Consider the following 25,564-nt stretch of genomic DNA (forward strand, 5'->3'; position numbering starts at 1 on the left):
AACAAAAACTGTATTTGTTAGCATGAAAACCGAGACATAATACTATTCCCAAACACAGTTTGAGAGAGCTTGCGGATGGCACAATCTGGGATGCGCTGTCTCCCCCGTTTTCTGTCCCTGTCTGCCCACCAGCTCTCCCTGGGTTTCCTCCAGATGCAGCCAGTTCACATCTGAGCACAGCCCTAGTCGCCCTCCACCGCTTCCCTCTGTGTGAGCAGCTCTGCTCCTCTGCCCAAGGCTGGATTTTCCGAATAGCTTGCTGGCCTCACACCAATGCCTGGCCCAGGTAGAACAGCCGCAGGCAGGGGGAGGCATCGCCCTGTGGAGGCATGGCACATTGCCCAGGGGCACAGCTGCCGGTGTAATTTGCAAATTCGATAGCGCTCAGGAAAAACAAAAACAGAAAACAACACAGACATTCAAAAGGTCCAACGTCTTGTACTCTCGTTCAGCTCTTGGGTGTCTTCCAGTTTTCCTAAATGTGAGTGAGCGTGGGGTTTTGGGGAGGGGGCTGTTTTTGTTTTTTTTTTGTAACCAGGATAGAATAAGGTAAATAAGGAATGAATGGATGACTGAATAAGTGAATAAATCAAGGCAAGGCAAAATCATAAAGATAAGGACAGACTCCCCACAGGCTCTCCTCCGCAGCTCCACCCACGTGCGGTGCAGAGTCCAGCGAGGCGGGAGTGGGTGGAGACACAGGTAGACTCAAGTCAAGTGGGTGGCGGCTGCGGGGTCTCTGGAGAGGCTCCTCTACCAGGGGGACCCACCGGAGCTCATGGACGCGTCCAGATGCAGACACAGCCCCTGGCGGCAACTGGTCCTTGTGGGTAAGAGAAAGCTGACTTAGCAGGACTGGAAAGGGGGAGGTAAGGGGGATAGGACCCTCTCCAGGACTTTCATAAGATCACACACCTGGGCACACCTCACCCATAGCCACACACACACATTCTCCTGGGTGCCCCATCTGCCCTGATCCCGTCCCCAACCTCCCTACTGTCACTTTTCCCCAGGACCCTCTGATTTCCCCCCGAGCCTGGTGGTGGGGGTCTCAGGGGTCTTCGCGTTCTCGGTAGGGCAGTGCACACCTGCTGGCATCTTAGGTCAGGAGTAGTCAACCATTTTATACCTATTGCCCACTTTTGTATCTCTGTTAGTAGTAAAATTTTCTAACAGCCCACCGGTTCCACAGTGATGGTGACTTATAAAGTAGGGAAGTCACTTTATTATCACGAAGTGATAATAAAAAATTTACAAAGCAAAGTTACAGCAAGTTAAAGCATATAATAATAACTACTTACCAAGTACTTTATGTCGGATTTTCACGAAGTTTGGCAGAATAAATCTTTATAAAACAACTTACTATAGTTAAATTTATCTTTTTATTTATACTTTAGTTGCTCCGCTACCGCCCACCATGAAAGCTGGAATGCCCACTAGTGGGCGGTAGGGACCAGGTTGACTACTACTGTCTTAGGTGATAACAGATCCCCACCTCTGTTCACACCCTCTCCACTGAATTTAGATGCTAAATCAAAGACATGTGTAGACAGTCTCAGGGGAGTTCCTTCCGCTGAGAGAATCATGCCGGGGACTCGCGCTGGGTTCCGCCCTGTGTTCAGAGGTGCCTGGCTGCAGTGGTGACAGAGACAGCCCTCCTGGGGCTCACATCTAGTGCAGGGTGTGTCACCACACTCCACTAACCCAGAGCTGAGGGGTCGTGGTGAGGGGGTCCCAGGAGGCTGAGGCCGCACTGAGGGGCCAGGCTGAGGAGGAGGAGACATCAGAGCTGAGAACTGAGGGACGAGCGGAAGTGAGTCAACAAGGAGGAAGCAGGGATCGGTGTACCAGAAATGGGGGACAGCACGTGTGAAAGACTGAAGTCAGGAGAGAGTGTGTGCTGTGTGTGTGACTGGGGAGCACGGTGTGGGTGCTGTGTCTTCTCATGGATGAATAAATGAGTGAGCAAATGAATGACCGAGTTGATGGGGTAGTAGAGTGGGATCAACGTGGCCTAAAAGGAGTCTAGATGAGTCCCAAACACCAGTTCTTTCTAAGAGTGTCTTTAAGAGTGTCTCAAAAGCCACTGTAAGTGTTTGAACTTCCTCTTGCGAGCATTGAGGAGCTGTGAGAAGCAGTTGAGCAGGGAGGAAAGCAGGCTGACAACTCGGCCATTTTAAGGACCCACATGACATGTGTGAGGATGGATTGTAGGCTGAGTGTCCAAGGAGGAGTCCAGGCTGGAAGTCAGGAGGAAAGAATGGACCAGGGCTGAGTGGATAGAGAGGAGGGAACAGGTTGGGGACTCATTCAGGAGATAGAAACCTTGGGGTGTTCACCAGTGCCTCTGTGGGTCATTGCCTGTGTCATGTGAGCCATTATTTCTGTCTCCTCCCCCCTCCCCCTTGTCTTCCTCAGCCAGTCTGCTGACCTGTTGGATCTGCCAGATCTCCAGCCAAATCTCCATCATCCCAGTTGTAGGGTTCGAGGGATTTCAGAGCTTCCTGGACATCGAGAATGTCCCCAAGGGTGTTCAGGAATACAGCTGGTACCGGGGTACAAACGACAGTGCAGAATATATGATTGTTAGCCACATACCTTCCCCCAAGTCCTGGCAGTCTGGGCCCATGTCCAGCGGCCGGGAAAATGTGAGCAGGTTGGGCACCTTGGTGATCAAGGACTCCATGTTGAATGACACGGGAAACTACACCGTGCGGGTGGAGTTCAACAATGGCAGCCAGACAGCCACCGGCTGGCTGGAGGTTCAAGGTGAGTTGACAGGTTGTGCCATTTCCTGAACCCGAGAGTTGGACCCAGAGGCTTTGGGAATGAGGTTCCTTGAAGATCATACTGTCCAAGTCTCCCACTCACCTCCAGACGACCCTGGGAACCTTGGCAGAGGTTGTCTTGGTGCTCTCATAGAGATGGGTCACTCACTACTTGCAAGGGTTCCAAATTTCACCACCAGTTATTAGTTATCTCTTAGTAGGGCAGCATCACAAATAGCCACAAACATAGTTGCTGAAAACAGCATCACTTTATTATTGCACAGTTTCCATGTGTCAGAATTTCAGGCGTGGCTCAATCAAGTCCTGTGCCCTGGGACTCGTAGATGCTGGCTGTGGCTATGTTCTCATGTGTGGCTCTGTACAGAGCTGTTTCACATCGTGGCTGTTGGCTTCCTCGGCAGCAGCCAAACTCTGCTCTACTACAAAGTCTTATATAAGGAGGTGAAGGGAATGGGAATAGAGGGGCATGATGTGGGGGGTAGAGGGTGTTAAGGGTATTATATTGAGTGGAATACTTGAAACCGTGTCAACACAATACATTAAAAATAAAAAATTAAATAAAGCAAAATAAATTAGGAGTAAAAAAAAAATCTTATATAACACAGAGTAATGATGGATGGGACAGCCATCACCTTTGTCATATTCTATCGGTTGGTTAGTCAAAGGTCCACCTGTATACACTACATGGCCTTGGGACTTGGTCTTCCCTCTGGGATCCTCAGCTTCCTCAACTGTAGAGTGGGGGTACCATCTACAGTTGTGGTCTGTTGGAAGGTTGGAAGGAGCATTGGCAGTGGTGGGATTCAAATAATTTAACAACTGGTTCTCTGCCCTAATGATGGTTTTAAGCATAAAAAAAGATATAGCAAGGCCCTGGCCAGTTTGCTCAGTGGTAGAACGTCAACCCAGTGTGTGGAAGCCCCGGGTTTGATTCCTGGCAAGGGCACACAGAAGAAACTCCCATCTGCTTCTCCACCCTTCCCCCTCTCCTTTCTTTCTGTCCCTCTCTTCCCCTCCCGCAACCAAGGCTCCATTGGAGCAAAGTTGGCCCCGGAGTTGAGGATGGCTCTATGGCCTCTGCCTCAGGTGCTAGAATGGCTCTGGTTGCAACAGAGTAATGCCCCAGATGGGCAGAGCATTGCCCCCTAGTGAGCATGCTGTGTGGATCTTGGTTGGGCGCATGCAGGAGTCTGTCTCTCTGCCTCCCTGCTCCTCACTTCAGAAAAATACAAAAACAACAAAAAAGATACACTGAAAGGTAGTTTATTATTTTATGCATTTAGTACTTAAATAAGAGCAATAAGAGGTACACAAAACTAGATTATAAGAAAGAGTCTTAAAATATTAATGAAAAAATATTAAATAATATCTGACAAAAAATAAAAGTGTTATTTAAGATATTTCCATATTGCTTCTTGATTGGCATCCTCACTTGCAATGTCTTTTTACCTATGGATGGAATGAACATTCTTACAGGAGCTTGGAATATGCTGTTGCTCAGATGAACATTAAAAAGTAGTCAGGAATGTAAATTTGTGATTTCCACGTTGCGCAGCTGCTCAGGCACCCACCTTAAAGAGAATCCTGATGACAAGTGCCTTTTCAACAACCGGTTCACTGAACTCAACAAAAAATTAGGTATCGGTTCTGCCGAACTGGGGCGAACCAGCTGAATCTCACCACTGATATTGGTAAAGCAAAGGGGAATCAAAGCAATTATTATGGAAAGTCCAAATACCGCCTCTCCCTGTGAATTCTATTCAAGGCTCTTTGGGTGGGATGTCCCAATCTGGGGGTTCAGAAACAACTATTTGGCCACGTGCTTATGCCAAGAACTCATTACTGTTGCTGGGGATGCCACAACCATAACTCAGCACATAGGGTGATGGTCTCAGGTAAGTGCTCACATCTTGGTGGCCTCATGTCCACTCCCTATAGTCTGTCCCTCTTTGTTCCAGGGATGTTCTCCTGCCAACACAATGGGCCCTATTTCACAACTCTTAGTTTCCACCCCACTTTCCCCCAAACCCTCGCCGGTAATGAGCAGAGCTCACCTTTCGTATTCTTCTCTTCACACAGAGTTGGAAGATAACCCCGGCATCTCGGCCAATGTCAGCTCCGTGGTAGAGGAGATGGATCCCGTGGCTGCCTTCTGCCACACTAATATCACTGATGCCACCAAAATCAAGTGGTATGTGAATGGCTTACAGGTGTCCAGCAGTGATCGGGTGACATTTTCCTCAGACCGCAAGACTCTCATCATGCACCAGCTCAGCCGCTTCGACAGAACACTTCAGTGTGCGACAGAATACATCGATGGGCTTCCTCTAAAAAGTGACCCCATCATTCTGACTGTGTTCTGTAAGTGGTCTGCGGTCATGGGTGTGAAGCCAGGGCTGGGCCTAGGGTCTTGCAGGGAGATAGGGACAAGACAGACAGAACCAGAGAGAGGTGATCTCCTGAGCCAGCCTGCAGCCAGCTTGTTCTGGGCTCAAATCCCAGATCTGGCTATTTAACTCTTTGGACTCTCTGTAGAGGACAGTTTCTGACTTTCAAACACTGCTTACCAATTGGAGGTTTGAACCAGGCCCCAGGCCCTGCGCGGGGGCGGGGGGCTACAGCTACTCAGGGAAATTCCACCCAGAACATAGGGGAACTTGCTTAACTTTTTTGCAGGTCAGTAGAGGACTATTAAATACCCAGCCCTCGCCTCTACACCTCATCTTCCTCATCTGTAAAATGAAGCAATCACATGGTTGCTATGCGGATTACGTGAATGTGTCAAGTATCTAGAACAGTGCCCCCAGCATACAGTGAGCATGGTGCATTGGTTTCTACTCTACATCTATTTTATTATGATGTAATGGGTTACCACAGGACTGTTCCATATAGTACATGCTTGATAACGGAAGACATTATTATATTCTCACTGTGACTGGCCCAGCTGCCTTGCCTGGGATAGGTCGAGGGGTCCATTTGGGTTTCAGAGTCGGGTAGCCCCTGGCTAGGGGGAGGACTTCATGTGGACTGAGGAAATGAGACAGATTCATGAGGGGTCAGAAACAGCTCTGGTCTCTGCAGATGGACCTGATAACGTGAGGCTGAGAAGTGAGCCCTATACATTTAGAGGCGTCCTGTCTGCTGAGATCGGCTCCCGGGTGCAGATGAACTGTACCTCCACTTCCTACCCGAGATCCCAGAACCACTGGATCCACAATGGCTCCTTCCTGAGCTCCAGTGCAAGCATCACCTTCCCGAGCCTGACCTGGGAGCAGATGGGCAACTATCGATGCATTGTGAAGAACTCAGTGACCCAGATCACCATGTATAGCGATGTCCGGATCCAGAGGCCCTGTAAGTGCAGCTGTGCCCCCTCTGGGGCCCACACTCAGCCAGTCTCCCCATTTCCATGTCTTTGCCTGGGCAGTGCCCCTCATCAGGGATGCCCTCTCCACCTCGCCATGCCCCCCTGCTCACAACGGGTGGGTGAGATCCTCCTATCCGCTGAGACCTGAGCCCACAGCTGCCTCCGTGAGGAAGCCCCCAGAGTCCTCAGATCCGAGTGGAGGTGAATGCCAGGGGGATAAGGTGATCCAGCCTGGGCTGGGCACTTGGTCTGCTCCAGCCACCATTTCAGCCTGTGTGACCCTCACAGTCTTCCTCCAGAGTAAGTGGCTGTTCTGAGTTTCACCGCCATTTCATAAGTGAGAAAACCGAGGCTCGGGGAGTTGAGTGGTTTGTTCAAGGTTCTGGTTTTAATCAGCCAAGGAGGAGGGATTCAAACCCCAGTCTGGCCGCAAAGTTCATGCCCTCAGTCCTCCCCTTGGGCTAATTTCGAGGTGAGGAAATGGGAAGATGGGAGGGGAAGTGGTCCAGAGGAAGTAGAGGTTCTTCATGGATGTGTTGTGGGGATAACATTTTTTAACAATAGCACAGTCTTCTGCATCAAAGAAAGAGACTGTTGTGTCCAGGGAGACAGCAGACATGCAAGACAGCCAAAAGCAGGGACACTGGAACCCAGTGACCTGAGATCAAATCCTAGCTCTGCCTCTGCCCATCTTCAAGAAACAAGGACAAGCAGCTTCACCTCTTTGAGCCTCAGTTTTCCCATCGGTGGGGTCAGGAGGCTAAGGTTCCTTACATAGCAGGGCTGCTGCAAAAATAAAATCAGATGTTGAGCAAGAAAGTACACAAGAAGCTACCATCCTGGCTCTTCCCAGAGAAAGCCATGAGCAGAGACTGGATGTGGGCTTGAGACGTTTAGGTCACGCCACACTACTTACAGACACAAGGCATTTGTGCTATTGTCTTGTTCATGCCTTTCTACTCCACTCAACTATGAACATCAGGAGGACAGAAGTTGAGTGAGCTCTTTGATTGCCATTTGTCTCCAGTCCTTAAGAGGGCATTTAGGTGATGCTCAGCAAATAGTTCTGCTATCTGTGCAATGAGTTAATAAACTTGGGTAACCAGCTCCCTACTGCCCTGTCACTCTCTGTCCCCTTATGTGGGTCTGTTCTTCTCCAAGGCATATTGCTGCCTGCAATATTAGACATTTCTTTGCTTAATTGTTGACTGTCCACTTCCCAGATAGAATGTCAGCCCCATGAAGGCAGGAAGTTTGTTTTGTTCACTGTTGAATCCCTACAACCTGGAACAGTGCTTTGCACATAGTAGGTACTAATAAATCTTTGAAGAACAAGTTGTGGGTGAATGAAGAGATGACTGAATGGTGGTCTTGACTCCCATGTATCCTTTTCTTCCAGTTCAATTCCCTGTTATTAGAACAGATTTCTCCATCTCGGGATACTTGGTGATCGGTTCAATCGTGATGATAGTCCTGGGCGGTGTCTACCTCTGTGGAATCCTGGTTTATGCTTTGATCACTCATTTCTCCACCAGGTGCCTGTTACCCGGGGTCAAGGAAGGGGTGCTGGTGGGGTGTGGGACTCAGGAGTCATGTCTCCCTTGGGAGGGACAAGCCAGGAACTGGATTGTTGGGGGACATCTGGGGAAGACACATAGATCTCAAGGACCAGAAGTCAGCCAGAAGGAGAGAGGGAACATCTAGTGTCAGCCATGCTTCTAAGACAACAGTAAGGTTTCATCCAGTGACTTCTCTTCATCCCAGTTTCTTTGTGTTATCAATGCAGAGGTTGAGGTCCACCTAGAAGGGCAGGTGTGAGAATGTGTCTGGTATATGGTAGTCACTAGTTACCAAGTGAAATTGGGGAAACAGCAGGCGTGAACTATACTGGGAGAAAGGATTGGGTGGGGGAATGGTTAATGCCTGGATTCAATTTCCAGCTCTACTTCTAGCTGGCTGGGTGATCTCAAGCCATCATTTCTCCTCTCAGGTGTTCTCAGCACCACAGGGAAGATGTGAAGGGTAACACCTGCCCTGAGGGCGATGTGAGGGTTAGATACACATCTTAAGGGATGAAGAGATTAGCAACCTACTCGGCAGAGTGGACTAGAGTTTCTCAACCCCAACACTATCAATATTTAGGAACAGGGCCCTGGCCGGTTGGCTCAGCAGTAGAGCGTCGGCCTGGTGTGCGGGGGACCCGGGTTCGATTCCCGGCCAGGGCACACAGGAGAAGCGCCCATTTGCTTCTCCACCCCACCCCTCCTTCCTCTCTGTCTCTCTCTTCCCCTCCCGCGGCCAAGGCTCCATTGGAGCAAAGGTGGCCCGGGCGCTGGGGATGGCTCCTTGGCCTCTGCCCCAGGCACTAGAATGGCTCTGGTCACGGCAGAGTGATGCCCTGGAGGGGCAGAGCATCACCCCCTGGTGGGCAGAGCATCACCCCCTGGTGGGCGTGCCGGGTGGATCCTGGTCAGGCGCATGCGGGAGTCTGTCTGACTGTCTCGCCCAGTTTCCAGCTTCAGAAAAATACCAAAAAAAAAAAAAAATTTAGGAACAGATAATTATTTCAATTGTGTGTGTGTGTGTGTGGGGGGAGATAAGGCTGTTCTGTGTCCTGTAGGAGGTTTAGCAGCATCTTTGTCCTCTACCCACTTGGTGTTGGTAGCAACAACCACCATAGTGCTCACTTTATTTATTTATTTATTTATTTATTTATTCATTTTTAGGGAGGAGAGAGAGAGGGAGAGAGCGAGACAGAGAGAGAGAAGGGGGGAGGAGCTGGAAGTATCAACTCCCATATGTGCCTTGACCAGGCAAGCCCAGGGTTTCGAACCGGCGATCTCAGCATTTCCAGGTAGATGCTTTATCCACTGCGCCACCACAGGTCAGGCCATAGTGCTCACTTTAGATGATCAAACATGACTCTAGGCCCTAGAGTCTAGGGATTACAAAGGTCCCATGGGAGCAAAATTACCCTGGTTGAGAACCAACATAACAGATGTTAAAAATAGCAGTGATGATGGAGATGACAATGAGGATGATGATGATGAAAACTATAAGAATAGTGGTGATCATGGGGACAGTGATGGTGGTGATAGTGGTCGTGATCCTGGTGAATCTGGTTATAATGGTGACATTGGTAATAATGATGGTGGTGATCCTGTTGATCATGGGGACAGTGGTGATGATAATAATGCCGGTGATGGTGGCTTTAATTATGGTGATTAAGGTGAAGATTTTAGAAGATATATCCTTTTCTATTATTTTAGTATTTTGAGATTGAACTTATTTATATCAATTACATGGTTTTTATCTCAAGAAGCTCACAGCATTGGCCATTAATGTGACAGTAGGCAGCCCACGAGTGCTTTAGTTTGCCATCTATAAAATGAGAGTCACACTGGTACCAACCTCACAGGGATATTGGCTATGAGGATACTGGTAAAGACCTTGGAACAAGGATTCACTTGTAGTAAGCACTCAATAGAATCTCAGCTGCTGTTATTGGTACCATCATCATTATTCAATGTACAATTTCTATATTGTGATAAACTCTAGGAAGTTTGAGAGTGTGTCCAGGAGATCTTGTTCACCTCTTATACATCCTGGAAGAAGCCAGGCATGACTCCCCCTTCACAGTCAGGGGTCAACCCAACATTTTTATTGTCTCATTCCTCTTAGAGGTGACACTTCATTCATGATTTGAGGTTTTCAGTCTGCTGTAAGAGCAGGGGGCTGGGAGTCAGAAAGACCAGGTTTAGAATATATATTGACCTCAGTCATTTTCTTGCTGTGTGACTTTGGACAAATGACATCACTTTTCTGAATTCCTGTTTCTTCACCTGCAAAATGTGGAACTGTTAGGAGGGTTCAAAGATAATTTCTATAAATCATCTACCATAGTGCCTGGCATGTAATAAGTGTGAAATAAATCATCATTATCATCATTGTCATCAGTAATTAGGCCGGGTAGTGCTAACTCCTTCCCCAGGTATACCCAGCTTCTTTCTCCTCCATCTATATCCTGCCCCATCCCATCTTCCTTCAGTGACATAAGACTTCATAAGTATTAAAAATATATATAGGGAATGTTGAGGACTCTTGGTGTAGAGATTTATCCCCCAGAATCATCACCTCTTACTCCTGGGGTTGGTCACTGGGAAGGGCTTGGAAGAAGAAGCTGACCCCTCATCTACCCAGGAGTCTCCTGCATTCTCTCAGTTTCCTATGACCCTGAGATGTGACTTCTTCCTTGATTTCTTCCCATAGAACAAGACGGGCTATATGAGTGTTCAACTCAGACCTGGAGGACAGACCAGATGGGCAACGAGGTAAAAAGAGTGTGATGGAGAAGGGCTGAGACTCCCCACAGAGGCAGGCTGGGCTATGAGGACTAGTACTCATAGGAGAAAGTGAAGAGAGGGACCAGGGTCTGTCACACTGAGGCTGAGAGATGGAGGCTCCTGGAGAAGGTCTGGGGACCCCACCTAGGACCTGGGATGTGACATCATAGGCAGTGTGGCCATTGGCTGCTCTATCTATGGATCAAGGTGGGCCAATGAGCTGCAGCCTGGGCGGGTCACACGCAGAGCTCTATGCTCTAATTCCAATGCTTTCTCTCCACTAGCAAACGTGCTTCTAACATCCTGCTTCCTTAATCTGACGGCATGGACCATCAGAGATGCTGCAAAGATGTCCCAACTCAGCACTGCGGGTGACAGAGAAATGGCACAACCTATAAATACCCAACAACTGTGAATTGTTTAAATGGGGCATAGCACATGTTGAGCTAATCTGTCACCTATTAGGAACTGCATTGAGGAATGATGCTTACTGAATAAGAAAATGCTCACACCTTGATAAGTTAGAAATGCAAAATGCAAAGCAGCATCTGATAGGACCATAGTTAAGAAAGTATAGATTAATTTATGATATAGATATAGTATGTATAGTATGTATATATGTGTTTTCCACAGTTTTATGAGTATACACACATATACATACTGTTAACTGTTAACAGTGCTATCTCTTAATTTTCTTCTTTACACTTTATTGTATATTCTAAAGTGAGGTTTTCCCCTCTTGTGAACTGTATAAATTGTTTTTATAATTATAAAGAACTCCAATAAAAAAAAATCAACATGAAGGGAGTTCAGACCCCAATATGCCATTTCTGTAACTTCTTTTTCTGAGCAGTCTTTTTTTTTAAATTAAATTTAATGCAGTGACATTGATACATCACGGTACATATGTTGAGAGAAAACATCTCCAGATTACTTTGACATTTGATTGTGCTGTATACCCCTCCCCCAAAGTCAAATTGTCTTCTGTCACCTTCTATCTGGTTTTCTTTGTGCTCTCCCCTCCCCCACCCCCTCTCTCCTTCCTCGCCCCATCACCCCTCCCCCACCGCCCCCACCCCCATTGCCATCACATTCTTGTTCATGTCTCTGAGTCTCATTTTATGTCCCATCTATGTATAGATTCATATAGTTCTTCGTTTTTTCTGATTTACTTATTTCACTCTGTATAATGTTATCAAGGTTTATCCATGTTATTGTAAATGATCTAATGTCATCATTTCTTATGGCTGAGTAATATTCCATAGTATATATGTACCAAAGCTTTTTAATCCATTCGTCCTCTGACGGACACTTGGGCTGTTTCCAGATCTTTGCTATTGTGAACAATGCTGCCACAAACATGGGGGTGCATTTCTCCTTTTGGAGCCATTCTATGGTGTTCTTGGGGTATATTCCTAAAAGTAGGATAGCTGGGTCAAAAGGCAGTTCGATTTCCAATTTTTTTGAGGAATCTCCATACTGTTTTCCACAGTGGCTGCACCAGTCTGCATTCCCACCAGCAATGCAGGAGGATTCCCTTTTCTCCACATCCTCGCCAGCACTTAGTCTGTGTTGTTTTGTTGATGAGCACCATTCTGGCTGGTGTGAAGTGATATCTCATTTTGGTTTTAATTTGCATTTCTCTAATGATTAGTGATGTTGAGCATTTTTTCATATGCTTATTGGCCATCTGTATGTCCTCTTTGGAGAAGCGTCTATTCATTTCTTTTTCCCATTTTTTGATTGGATTGTTTGTCTTCCTGGTGTTGAGATTTACAAGTTCTTTAAAAATTTTGGTAATTAACCCCTTATCAGACGTATTGTCAAATATGTTCTCCCATTGTGTAGTTTGTCTTTTTATTCTGTTCTTATTGTCTATGGCTGTGCAAAAGCTTTTTAGTTTGATATAGTCCCATTTGTTTATCCTGTCTTTTATTTCACTTCCCTGTGGAGATAAATCAGCAAATATATTGCTCCGAGAGATGTCGGAGAGCTTAATGCCTATGTTTTCTTGTAAGATGCTTATGGTTTCACGGCCTACATTTAAGTCTTTTATCCATTTTGAGTTTATTTTTGTGAGTGGTGTAAGCTGGTGATCTAGTTTCATTTTTTTGCGGGTATCTGTCCAATTTTTCCAACACCATTTGTTAAAGAGGCTGTCTTTACTCCATTGTATTTCCTTACCTCCTTTGTCAAATATCAGTTGTCCATAGAGCTGTGGGTTTATTTCTGGGTTCTCTGTTCTGTTCCATTGATCTATATGCCTGTTCTTATGCCAGTACCAGGCTGTTTTGAGTACAATGGCCTTGTAGTATAACTTGATATCAGGAAGTGTGATACCTCTCACTTTATTCTTCTTTTTTAAGATTGCTGAGGCTATTCGTGTTCTTTTTTGGTTCCATATAAATTTTTGGAATATGTGATCTATATCTTTGAAGTATGTCATTGGTATTTTAATTGGTATTGCATTGAATTTATAGATTGCTTTGGGTAATATAGACATTTTAATGATGTTTATTCTTCCTAACCATGAGCACGGTATATGCTTCCACTTGTTTGTATCTTCTCTGAGCAGTCTTTATAGATGTGTCAAAAAGTATCTAAATAAAGTTGTTCATTACTATGGCAGTTACAACAGAAGAAGGAAAGAGAGAGAAAGAGAGGAACAAAGGAAGGAAGGAAGGAAGGAAGGAAGGAAGGAAGGAAGGAAGGAAAGGGAGGGAGGAAGAAAGAGAGGGAGAGAGGGAAGAAAAGAGGGAGGAAGGGAAAGAGAAAGAGAGAGAGAGAGAGAGAGAGAGAGAGAGAGAGAGAGAGAGAGACTCCTTTCTGGTTCAAACTATGAAAGTGTGGGAGGCCAGACTAACAGCTATGGTCATCATTGCTTGACTGTTTGAATGCTCACAAAGCACTTAAGACAGTGCCTGGACACAAGGCAACCCCCCAAGGCCCATTGATGAAGATCCCTTTGTGGCTTTGAATGGGCACTTCCTCTGTGAGGTAGGAATAGCACCAACCCTCTGAAGAGTCACTGTGAGGACTGAAAGAGATAGGATGCATGAAGGTTTGATGCACAGTAGGCACTAAGTAACTGTACTAGTTCCTCAGGGCTGCTGTGACAAATTACCCAAAACTGGGTGACTTAAAACAGCAAAAATGTATTCTCTCCCAGTTCTGGAGGCTAAAAGCCCCAAGTCAAGGTTTGGCAGGGCTGAGTTCCTTTGGAAGACTCTAGGGAGGAATCCTTCCTCGCCTCTTCTAACTTTTGGTGGTTACTAGAAATCCTCAACATTTCTGGCTTTGTGACACTGTAACTCCAATTCCTGCTTCCATTGTCCCATGGCCTTCTTCCCTACATGAGTCTCTGTGTCCAAATTTTTCTCTTTGTCAAGGGGGCACAAGTCCCTGGATTTAGGCTCCTTGCCTCATTCAATCTGACCTCATAATAACATGATTACATCTTTAAACCCTATCTCCAAATAAAATCACATTCACGGGTTTTAGAGGTGAAGACTTGAAAATTCAACCTACAATAGGAGGTATTCCTTATCAGGAGTCTTGGATGCCCTGGTGTTTCCCATTGTTCATCTCCAGGCCCTACCTTCCTCCTGAGCTTCAGACCACCCATTTATACAGTGCCTGTTGGATGCTGGTCCCCATGGAGAGGCTCCAGAGACCCTCGAGCTCCCAACATATGACTCTAACCTCATGCCTCCTCTTGGCCCTGCCCCCCAACACTTGAGAGCAATAAAAACATACCTTGAAACAGCCATGTACAAATATGCTCATAGCAGTTTTATTTCTAATCAACAAACACTAGAAATAAACCAAATGTTCATCAGTAAAAAAAAAAAATGAGTACACAAACCATGATACACTCACATGATGGAATCCTATCCAGCATTGAAGAGCAACCCATACTGACATGCACAACAACATGGATAAATCTCAAAACATGAAATATAATATAAAAAAAACAGAGTACATGCTATATAATTCAAGTTTTATAAACCAATTATATTATTTATGATTCATTTTTCCAAACCTTGATAAATTTGTTCTACTCCCATTTGTTAAAAATGTTTTTCTTTCCAAATTGAATAAACTTGGTACTATTCAAACAAATTTTTTCTCTTTCTCTTCTCTTCCATACCACACTCTTCCTGATTACTTGAGCTTTATAGTAAAGTCTTATTTTTTCAACATTGTTTTTTCAAGGTTGTTTGAGTATTCTAGGTCTTTTACATTTCCATACAAATTTTCAAATCAACTTGTCATTTTATGTGTGTGTGTATATAACTGACATTTCTTTAACAATATTGTAACTTCCAACCCATAAACATGGTATATTTTCTCATTCATTTGTATCTTCTTTAATTTCTGTCAGGATATTCTGTATTTTTGGTACATAAATATTGGAAGTTCTTTAAAAAAAGTTATTTCTTGGTGCTTTATATTTTTGGTGCTGTTCTAAATGTGTTGGGGGACAGCTTTATGGAATGTTGAATGCCTCATCCAACCCTTTGACTTCTTTCCATCAAGATTGCTGTGAAGATGACTGCTATGACATACTCCTTCCCTCATTTGGTTGGTAGATTTTCAGATCAAGTTGTTTCATTCATCTGATGGTTGTGTGATCATTTGGAAACAGTTCTCATTCATTTGGTGGGGGTTGGGGATCATAAGCTCCTTCTGGGCTTGCATATCAACCCAAGAAATTCACCCCTTGAGTTCCACTTTCAAAGACAGAGGCAGGTGAAGGCAGGGTAGGACATTTCAGGAGGAGGGAAATCATTATGCAGGGACTGATGCTGGTCACCTCCAGAATCAGGAGGAATTCCTGGTAGGACCTTCTTATTCAAAGCACAGGGATCTAGTATGCCTTTTCAGCATACACATGGAGCCAGGTTCTCTGATAGGATCTTACTCCCATAATTCTCACCACAAACTTGCAGGTAGGCCTTCTCAACTTGTTTCACAGGGCAGGAAATGGAGGCACAGAGAGGTAGAGCTTCATCTGTCACTTACTTAGTAAAGGAGCAGAGTGTGGATTTGAACTTGCAAATGTTTTATTCCAAAGCCAGTGTTCTTTTCACTGTATTTTAAACTAATCACCTAGAGGGCTTTTAATTCTACAGGGACTATCCCCTGGTGCTTTTTTCTTTACCCTCCAGAGGCTGCGATCCCTCAATCTAAGATCAGGTCTTCACAGCTCTTGCTTGCCTATATTGACCTCTGAGTACTCATTATCAGCGACCTCCTCCTGTTCCAGAGGGTTCCCAGGGTTCATCTTATGAAACCTGAGGGATGCATATTGAATCTCTTCCTTCTCCTCCAAGGAGGAGATAGCCAGAGCTGCGGGAGGGTGGTCTGCAGGACTGTCTGGCAGGGATTCAATCAGGGGACCCTGAGTGGAGAGAAAGAAAAAGTCAGAGTGAAATGATGGGGACAAGACAAAGCAAAGAATATCTAGGAGGGAAGCCCATGAATGCCTTCATCCATTCATCTCACACACAATTTTGTTGCGGTCTCCCGAATTCATGCTTTCCTCAAGTACTTAACAGTTAATTAGCACCTTATCTGGTGCTTACTAGTCTCATTAAATTCCCACAACAAGCTCATAAGGAAGATATTATTATTGATATGAAAACTGAGGTTGAACCAGGTCAGTAGCATGCTCAAAGTTCCTGTTGAAACCAGGATCCAATCCTAGTTATTTCTGACCCCAAAGACTGGTATCCTACTGAGCCCCACTGTGGGTAAGGCTCTGAGCTGTGTGTTGGATATACTGTGGGAGAAATGGCATGCACAAGTTCTGACCTCTTGCAGGCAGAGTGATGTTAGAATAATGGCTGCATGAGAGATACTCCTGGTTTCTCCCCTTGAAATTTCAACAAATTGAACAACTATAATGCAGTGAAGGAACCCCAGCTGGGCTCGCAGGCATGCTTGAAAGATCCATATACCAAAATGGACTAAAGGTGGGATGAGCTGAAAAGAGGGGGGCGGGGAGTGGAGATAAAACACATTCGCAATGGGCTCTGGAGAGGAGACAAACCTGGAATGACTGGGTTTTTTTTTCTCTACTGAACTGTAGGGAGGAGAGAATCTCAGGCTGTCTGGGTTTTGTCTGAGGGGTACAGAGAAGGAAACCTTGAGTAACTAGGTCTCCTGCTGGGGGGAGCAGTGAGATAGAGGGACAGAGCACAAGGTCACAGCCAGTGTTTATAAAACCTGCCTGCACCCTGCACTCAGTAGAGACAGAGAAAAGTACCACATGGCCCTCCCAGCCTCCCAAAGCCTGCCTCCCTCACCTTATGGGAATGGAAAATGGTAGAGACAGACCCCACACCTAGCTCTCCAGAGCCACTCTCTCCCCTGAAGAACAGAGGTGCTCTGTGTTTAGTCCCCAGGTCTGTTGAGACATGAGGATCAGCACCTGGAGGCCAAGAGATTACCATTGCTAGAAGCCAGAAAGCTGAAGCTGGGTAGCCCACACAACACACCCTAACAACCAATGGAGCTGCAGCCCTATCTACATCATTGTAACAGCAACATCTTAGTGTAGAGCAGCCCAGGAATTTCACAGAGCTAAAACTTGTGGTACAGTGACATCTACTAGAAGAAAACAGTAACTTAGCAAATCCAAAATATATTTTTTTTGTTCTTAATAATTTTTTTCTCCATTTTCTCTATTGAATTTTCATTTTTTCATTTTTATATTTTTTATTCTTATTTTTTGTGGGTGGTTTGTTACTGATATTATTTGATTTTTGGTATTCAATCTGTGTTTTCTGTGGTTTTTCTTTCTTTTTTCTTAAGTGAGAAGCAGGAGGTGCAGAGAGACAAATTCCTGCATGCATTGCAACCAGGTTCCACCCAGCAAGACCCCAATGGGGAGATGCTCTGCCCATCTGGGGTTGTTGCTTCATTGCTCAGCAACTGAACTAGTTTAGCACCTGAGGCAAGACCATGGATCCATCCTCAGCACCCAGGGTCAACTTGCTCCAACTGAGCCATGGTTGAAGAGTGGGGAAGAGAGAGACACACAGAGAGAAGGTAGAAGGGAAAGGATGGAGAAGTAGAAGGTTACTTCGCCAGTGTGTCCTGACCATGAATTGAACCCAGGACATCCACACACCAGGCCAATGCTCTACCACTGAGCCAGTCGGTCAGGACAGTATTTATTTCTTACTTATCATTATTTTTTAAATTTTTATAATTTTTATTGTACTTTTTAATTTTTAGTTTTATTTTGTTACAGTTCTTAACAGTACCACTCACAAATGCCACCAAGGAAGAAGAAATCAAATACGATGGCTACACATGACAGAAACTTACTCAGAAAAAAAAATTTTAATACTCAGAAAAACATCTCGATCACATGGAAACATTGGAATTAAATGATAGAGAATTCAAAATTAAATTTCTGGAAGTACCCAATGAGATGTGAGAAAACACCAATAGGTAAATTAATATCCTCAGAAAGCATAACAAATACCTCACCAAGGAAATTGAAACTTTAAAAACAGCAATGAAGAACTCAATAAATGAATTGAAAACTGAGGTAGCAAGTTTAGCTAATAGAACAAATCAGATAGAGGAGAGAATCAGTGGCATTAAAGACAGGCAACTAGAGATGCTACAGAAAGAAGAGGAGAGATACTCATGAATTTAAAAAAATGAGAGAGCTTTACAAGAATTGTTTCACTCTATCAGAAATAGCAATTTAAGAATAATGGGTACATCAGAAGAAAAAGACATCTACTAACTGATCTAAAAATAGAAGAAGACAAAAACATAATATTACTTGGAGATTTCAACATACAATTGATGGCTTTAGATAGATCATCTAAACCAGGGGTAGTCAACCTTTTTTTACCTACCACCCAATTTTGTATCTCTGTTAGTAATAAAATTTTCTAACCACCCACTGGTTCCACAGTAATGGTGATTTATAAAGTAAGGAAATAACTTTACTTTATACAATTTATAAAGCAGAGTTACAGCAAGCTAAAGCATATAATAATAATTACTTACCAAGTACTTTATGTCGGATTTTCACTAAGTTTGGCAGAATGAATCTTTATGAAGCAACTTACTACAGTTAAATCTATTTTTTTTATTTATACTTCAGTTGCTCCACTACCACCCACCATGAAAGCTGGAATGCCCACTAGTGGGCAGTAGGGACCAGGTTGACTACCACTGATCTAAACAGAAAAACAATAAAGGAATATTGACCTTAAACAACACACTAGACCAGGGGTCTCAAACTCGCGGCCCGCCGAACAATTTTGTGCGGCCCGCAGACTAATCCATTTGAACTTTGTGGATTAGTCTGCGGGCCGCACAAAATTGTTCGGCGGGCCGCATGCGGCCCATGGGCCGCGAGTTTGAGACCCCTGCACTAGACCAAGTAGACATAATAGACATTTACAGAACATTTCATCCCAAAACATCAGTTATACATTCTTCTCCAGTATGCATGGAATATTTTTAAGGATAGACTATATGTTGGGCCACAAAACTAACACCCACAAATTCAGAAAGATTGAAATTATACCAAGCATATTTTCTGACCATAAGGCTTTGAAATTAGAATTCAATTGCAAAAAGGAAGTAAAGAAACCCACAAAAAAGAGTGGAAATTAACCTACTTCTAAAAAATGACTGAGTCAAAGAGGAAATAATAGCAGAGATCAAAATATATAAAAAGACAAATGGAAATGGTAACACGACATATAAAAATTTTGGGGATGCAGCAAAAGCAGTAATAAGAGGGAAGTTTATATTATTCCAAGCTCATGTCAAAAAACAAGAGAGATCCCAAGTCAACAACCCAACACCACATTTTATGGAACTAGAAAAAGAAGAACAAAGGCAACCCAAAGTCAGCAGAAGAAAGGAAACAGTAAAAATGAGAGCAGAAATAAATGAAATAGAGAACATGAATTTAAAAACTATAAAAAATTAATATAACAGAGAGCTGGTTCTTTGAAAACATAAATAAAAATGACAACCCCCGGCTAGATTCACTAAGGAAAAAAGAGAAATCCTCACATAAACAAAATCCAAACTGAAAGAGGAGAAATTACCACAGACATAGGTATACAGAGGATCATAGTAGAATACTGTGAAAGATTATATGCCAGCAAATTCAACAACCTAGAGGAAATGGATTAATTCCTAGAACTATACAATCTTCCTAGACTGAGTCACAAAGAAGTGGAAACCTAAAAATACCTAGAAGCAGGGAAGAAATAGAAACATCTATAAAAACCTCTCCCCAAAATAAAAGTCCAGGACCAGACAGCTACACTAGTGAATTCTACCAAACATTCAAATAATATTTGGTCCCTATCCTTTTCAAAGTCTTCCAAAAAAATAAAAGAAGAACAATACTCCCTAACACATTTTATGAGGCCAACATAACCCTCATACCAAAACCTGGCAAGGACAAAACAAAAAAATAAAACTACAGACCAATATCTTTAATGAATATGAATGCAAAAATCCTAAACAAAATACTAGCAAATCAAGTACAACAACACATTAAAAAAATAATACATTATGGTCAAGTGGGACTCATTCTAGGAGCAGAAGGATGGTTCAGCATATGTAAATTGACCAACGTAATACAGTACACCACATCAACAAAACAAAGAACAAAAATCATATGATCCAATCAAGATGCAGAAAAGGCATTTGATAAGAAACAAAATTGCTTTATGTTTAAAACATTCAATAAAATTGGAATAGAAGGAAAGTATCAAAACATAATAAAGGCCATATATGACAAGTCATCAGTTAATATCATACTAAATGGTGAAAAAATGAAGGCTTTTCCTCTAAAATCAGGAACAACACAAGGCTTTCCATTCTCTCCACTCTTATTCAACATAGATCTGGAAGTTTTAGCCAGAGCAATCAGGCAAGAGAAAGAAATAAAAGGCATCCATATTGGGAAAGAAGTAAAGGTATTCCTTCTTGCAGATGATATGATCTTGTATATAGAAAACCTCAAACACACCACTAAAAAACTATTAGAAATAATAAAGCAATACAGTAAAGTCACAGGATACAAAATCAATATACAAAAGTCTATTGCTTTCCTATACACCAACAACGTAGCTTCGGAAAATGAACTATAAAAAAACAAAAAAACAATTCTTTTTACAATTGCAACAAATAAATAAATAGAAGACCTGGGAATAAACTTAACAAAGGATGTGAATGACCTATGTACTGAAAACTACAAAGCATTATTGAAGAAATTAAAAAAGACCAATAAAATGAATAAATATTCCATGTTATGGATTGGAAGAATTGACATAATGGCCACATTATTCAAAGCAACACACAAATACAATAAATACAGTCCTAAATATACAATATACAAATTCAATACAGTTCTAAAGAAATAGAACAAAATATCACCAGGTTTGTATGGAACCATAAGAAACTCAAATAGCCAAAGCAATCCTGAGGACAAAGAATGAAGTCAGTTACACTGCCTGACTTCAAATTATACTACAGAGCCACGATAATCAAAACAGCATGGTATTGCCAGAAAAACAGACATACTGATCAATGGTACAGAACTGAGAGCCCAGAATAAAACCATACACACACACACACACACACACACACACACACACACACACACACACATATATATGAATAAATCGTCTTTGACAAAGGAGCCAAAAACACACAATGAAGAAAAGGAATCCTCTTCAATAAATGGTCCTGAGAAAATTGGAAAGCCACATGTAAAAGAATGAAACTTAACTAGTTTGTCCTTCTGCACAAAAATAAATTCAAAATGCATCAAAGACCTAAATATAAATTCTGAAACAATAAATTACATAGAAGAAAACATAGATAGTAAACTCATGGACCTTGGGTATAGAAAACATTTTATGAATTTGACTCCAAAGGCAAGGGAAGTAAAGGCAAAAATAAATGAATGGGACTATGTCCAGCTGAAAAGCTTCTGCACAGTAAAAGATATTGACAACAAAACAATTAGGCAGCCAACTAAATGAGAGATGATATTTGCAAACATCAGCTCTGATAAGGGGTTAATATCCAAAATATATAAACAACTCACAAAGCTCAGCAACAAACAAGCAAACAATCCAGTTAAAACAATGCAGAGAGGACCTGAATAGACACTTCTCCCAAGAGGACATACAAATAGCCAACAGATATATGAAAAGATGTCCATCTTCACTAACCACTCAAGAAATGCTAATCAAAACTACAATGAGATACCACCTTACACCTGTTAGATTGACTATTATCAACAAGACAGGTAGTAACAAGTGTTGAAGAGGCTGTGGAGAAAAAGGAACCCTCATTCACTGTTGGTGGGAATGAAAATTAGTACAACGATTATGGAAGAAAGCATGGTGGTTCCTTAAAAGATCAAGAATAGAACTACCCTATGACCTAGCAATTCCTCTACTGGATACGTACTCCCAAAACTCAAAAACATTGGTAGGTAATGACACATGCACCTCCATGTTCATCACTGCATTATTCACAGTGGCCAAGACATGGAAACAACGAAAGTGTCCCCTGATAGAGGATCGGATAAAAAAGATATGGTACATATATACAATGGAATACTACTCAGCCTTAAGAAATGATGACATATTGCCTACGACAACATGGATGGACCTTGAGAACATTATACTGAGTTAAATAAGTAAATCAGAAAAATCTAAGAGTTATATGATTTCACACATAGGTGAGATATAAAACAGACTCAGGGACATAGATCAAAATGAAATGGTTACCAGGTGTTGTAGGAGGGTGTGGGGGGAAGGGAGTAAAGGGGGACAAATATCTGGTGACAGAAAATGATTTGACATTGGATGATGGGTAAAGAACATAATCAACAGCTCAAATGCTATAGAAACCTTTAGCTGAAATGTATGTACTCTTATTGATTAATGTCACCCTGTTAAATTTAATTTTCTAGATAAAATTTAAAAAGCAAACAAACAAAAAAGAAAGCCAATCTATAAAATGGGAGAAGATATTTGCAAATCATATATTTGATAAAGATGTTAATATCCACAATATATAAGGAATTTCTATAACTCAAAAATTAAAAAAGAAAAAGTATTAAAAAGTGGGCAAAAATTTTGAATTAGACATTTCTCCCAAGAAGATATATAAATGACTGAAAATGCATAGAAAGTTGTTTAACCTCACTACTTGTTGGAGAAATGCAAATCAAAACAACGAGCTATCAATTCATATCCATTAGTATGGCTACAATTAGAAAATCCAAGCCAAACTAAAAAAAAAATAACAAATGTTGGCAAGGATATGGAGAAATTAGAAACTTCTGCACTGTAGGTGAAAATGTAAAAGGGTATAGTCACTGTGAGAAACAGTAAGTACGTTCCTCAAAAAACAAACCTGAACAAAATAACTACCCTATGATCTAGCGATCCCAGTTATGCGTATTTATCCAAAAGAATTGAAAACATGATCTTAAAGAGATATTTGCAAGCTCCTGTTCATTGCAGCGTTATTCATGATAGCAAAGAGATGGAAGCAACCCAAATAGCCATCGGCAGATAAGTAGATGAAAGTGAGTAAAGAAAATGTGGTATATATGTGCAATGGGATATTATGAAGACTTTAAAAAAAAGGTAATTCTGTTACATGCTACAATGGATGAGCTCTAAAGACATGATGTCAGATGAATTAAATCATACAGAAAAAGACAAATACTGTATGATTCCACTTAGATGAGGTATCTAGAGAAGCCAAACCCATAAACGGAAAGTGAACTGATGGCTGCCAGGGGCTGGTGTAGGTAGGGAAGTGCGGAGTTGTTGTTCACTGAGTACAGAGTTCATGTTGTGCAAGATGAAATAGGTTGCACAACTGTACACTTAAAAATAAGAGGGTATATTTATGTTATGGTTGTTTTTTTTACCATAAAAATAAATAATAGTAACAAAAAAACCCTTCACAAACTATCTCCCTACCACTCCCTATTTCCTATACCCTGCATTTCCCCCTAAATATCTATTTTCACCTTCCATTCCCTTATCTGTTGTTTGGTGTTTGTTGGATTGGTTTTGGTATATTCCTCTGCCTAGGTTGAGCCCCAAATTTAAGAAATATACATATTTTTTTCATAGATGGATCCCTGGCATATACATTTATCACTTGGTAGGTGCTCAATAATATTTCCTGAAGGAATTTATGAATGAAAAGATGTATTTTACTCTGCTGCTCAAACCCTTCAAAGGTTTTCAATCACACGCTGAGTGCAATAAGTAAATGAAAAATGTGACACTTACGTTGGAGCATGAAGGTTGAACAGGCATAAATAAGTGGAAATGGGTGGGAAGAGGATTTGAAAAAGGAGAAATTGCCTATGCAAAGACCCAGAGGGAACAAGAACCCTGTTTTGGTTGCTAACAATGAAATGCTAGCCAGTGTGGATGGAGTGAACATTGTAGCATGAAAAGCAGGGTGAACTGACAGCCATTGGCCAGGAGAATGAGGCTGGAATTAGAGTTAGTGCAAAATAAAAAATGGTGCCCCAAACCCCATAATTGACATAAATAATATTTTTGTTTTAATTTTTTAAAGAGTTTTTTAGTGAGAAGAGGGGAGGCAGAGAGAAACTTCCATCTGGGGCCCTTGCTCTGTTGCTCAGCAATTGAGCTCTTCTTAGTGCCTGAGGCAGAGACAACCATGGAGCCATCCTTAGTACCCAAGGCCAACTTTCTCTAATTGAGCTTTGGCTGCAGGAGGGGAGGAAATAAGAGAGAGAGAGAGAGAGAGAGAGAGAGGGAGAAGGAGAGAGAAAGAAGTGAGAGAAGGAGGGGTGGAGAAGCAGATGGGCGTTTCTCCTGTGTACTCTGACCAGGAATCAAACCCAGGACATCCACATGCCAGGCCAACACTCTACCACTGAGCCAATCAGCCAGGGAGGACATAAGTAATGTTTTAATGCAAGATTTTAAAATCAAAATAAATGTAAAAAAAATCCATGGAGACCAAAACATCAAATATTAAAATAAACCCAAGATTAGTAAGAGTTCTTTTCTGAACTAACTGGAGCTTGAGGCAGAAGAAAAAAATGAGTGTGCCTCTAGATATGTTTTACATATTTTTAATGGTGGATTGAATTTTCCCCCTGAAACATGAAAGTAACTAAAATACTACTGAAAGCCTGAAAAGGGATGTGTTAAAACTTTGTCTCAATATTTTCTTTATATCTCAATCAAAATTTACTAAAATTGTTTTCTTGGCTTTGTTGAAAGTAAATACAGAAAGAATACTTTCAAAACTGACTTCCTTGCTTCTCTCATTTTCAGCTGAGGATGCTGCCATGTTTAGCAACTCCTCCTGACTAAGTTATGATCTTAAATAATTTTAAACTAACTTCAGTCTCTTGATTCTGTCATTGTTCAGGTTTTTTATATTTTTCACATTATATATTTAAAAAAAATTAATTTTGATTTTTAAGAAAAATTATGCATAAATCTACCCAAGATAAAAAGAAGTCTAAATGACCATCAGTAAAGGATAGGATAAAGAAGTGGTACATGTGTACAATAAAGTATTGCTGGGCCATAAAAAAGAATGAGATCTGGCCCTGGCCGGTTGGCTCAGCGGTGGAGCGTCGGCCTGGCATGTGGGGGACCCGGGTTCGATTCCTGGCCAGGGCACATAGGAGAAGCTACCATTTGCTTCTCCACCCCCCCTTCCTCTCTGTCTCTCTCTTCCCCTTCCGCAGCCAAGGCTCCATTGGAGCAAAGATGGCCCGGGCGCTGGGGATGGCTCCTTGGCCTCTGCCCCAGACGCTAGAGTGGCTCTGGTCGCGCAGAGCAACGCCCGGAGGGGCAGAGCATCGCTCCCTGGTGGGCAGAGTGTGGCCCCTGGTGGGCGTGCCGGGTGGATCCCGGTCGGGCGCATGCGGGAGTCTGTCTGACTGTCTCTCCCCGTTTCCAGTTTCAAAAAGAATGAGATCTGACCTTTTGCAACAACATGATGGACCTAGAGGGAATCATGCTAAGTGAAAT

The 25,564-nt window shown here is 42.6% G+C and overlaps 2 protein-coding genes across 5 annotated transcripts in view; one reads left to right on the forward strand and one right to left on the reverse strand.

Annotated features, from left to right (window-relative positions):
• Nucleotides 1-671: 671 nt before the first annotated feature.
• Nucleotides 672-11,335, forward strand: CEACAM18 (CEA cell adhesion molecule 18). Of its 4 annotated transcripts, none has more exons than XM_066271363.1 (8): nucleotides 672-830; nucleotides 2,419-2,769; nucleotides 4,869-5,150; nucleotides 5,856-6,143; nucleotides 7,556-7,691; nucleotides 8,883-9,010; nucleotides 10,426-10,487; nucleotides 10,784-11,335. In XM_066271363.1, exons 1-8 carry the CDS (start codon nucleotides 779-781, stop codon nucleotides 10,796-10,798), a joined length of 1,314 nt encoding a protein of 437 aa, XP_066127460.1. In that variant the 5' UTR covers nucleotides 672-778; the 3' UTR covers nucleotides 10,799-11,335. The 4 variants fall into 4 exon arrangements, with proteins under 4 accessions (XP_066127460.1, XP_066127461.1, XP_066127463.1 ...); XM_066271364.1 differs by having other exon boundaries at nucleotides 5,871-6,143; XM_066271365.1 differs by having other exon boundaries at nucleotides 674-830; nucleotides 2,423-2,769.
• A 231-nt stretch (nucleotides 11,336-11,566) lies between these two features.
• LOC136330172 (sialoadhesin-like) overlaps nucleotides 11,567-25,564 on the reverse strand; it is a 36,642-nt gene continuing 22,644 nt past the window's right edge. The window contains exon 19 of the mRNA XM_066266668.1: nucleotides 11,567-15,903. Coding sequence (XP_066122765.1) covers nucleotides 15,703-15,903 — 201 coding nt within the window. The 3' untranslated portion in view covers nucleotides 11,567-15,702. The remainder of the gene's footprint in view (nucleotides 15,904-25,564) is intronic.

This window comes from Saccopteryx bilineata, chromosome 3 (assembly GCF_036850765.1).
Source record: "Saccopteryx bilineata isolate mSacBil1 chromosome 3, mSacBil1_pri_phased_curated, whole genome shotgun sequence".
NCBI lineage: Eukaryota > Metazoa > Chordata > Mammalia > Chiroptera > Emballonuridae > Saccopteryx > Saccopteryx bilineata.

What these genes read in the sequence shown, in the direction of transcription:
- CEACAM18 (XM_066271363.1), top strand. Translation starts at nt 779, where the DNA reads ATGGACGCGTCCAGATGCAGACACAGCCCCTGGCGGCAACTGGTCCTT. An exon ending in GCGGCAACTGGTCCTTGTGG is followed by an intron (nt 831 to 2,418) that starts GTAAGAGAAAGC and finishes TGTCTTCCTCAG; the next exon opens with CCAGTCTGCTGACCTGTTGG. An exon ending in GGCGATCTCAGCATTTCCAG is followed by an intron (nt 9,011 to 10,425) that starts GTAGATGCTTTA and finishes TTCTTCCCATAG; the next exon opens with AACAAGACGGGCTATATGAG.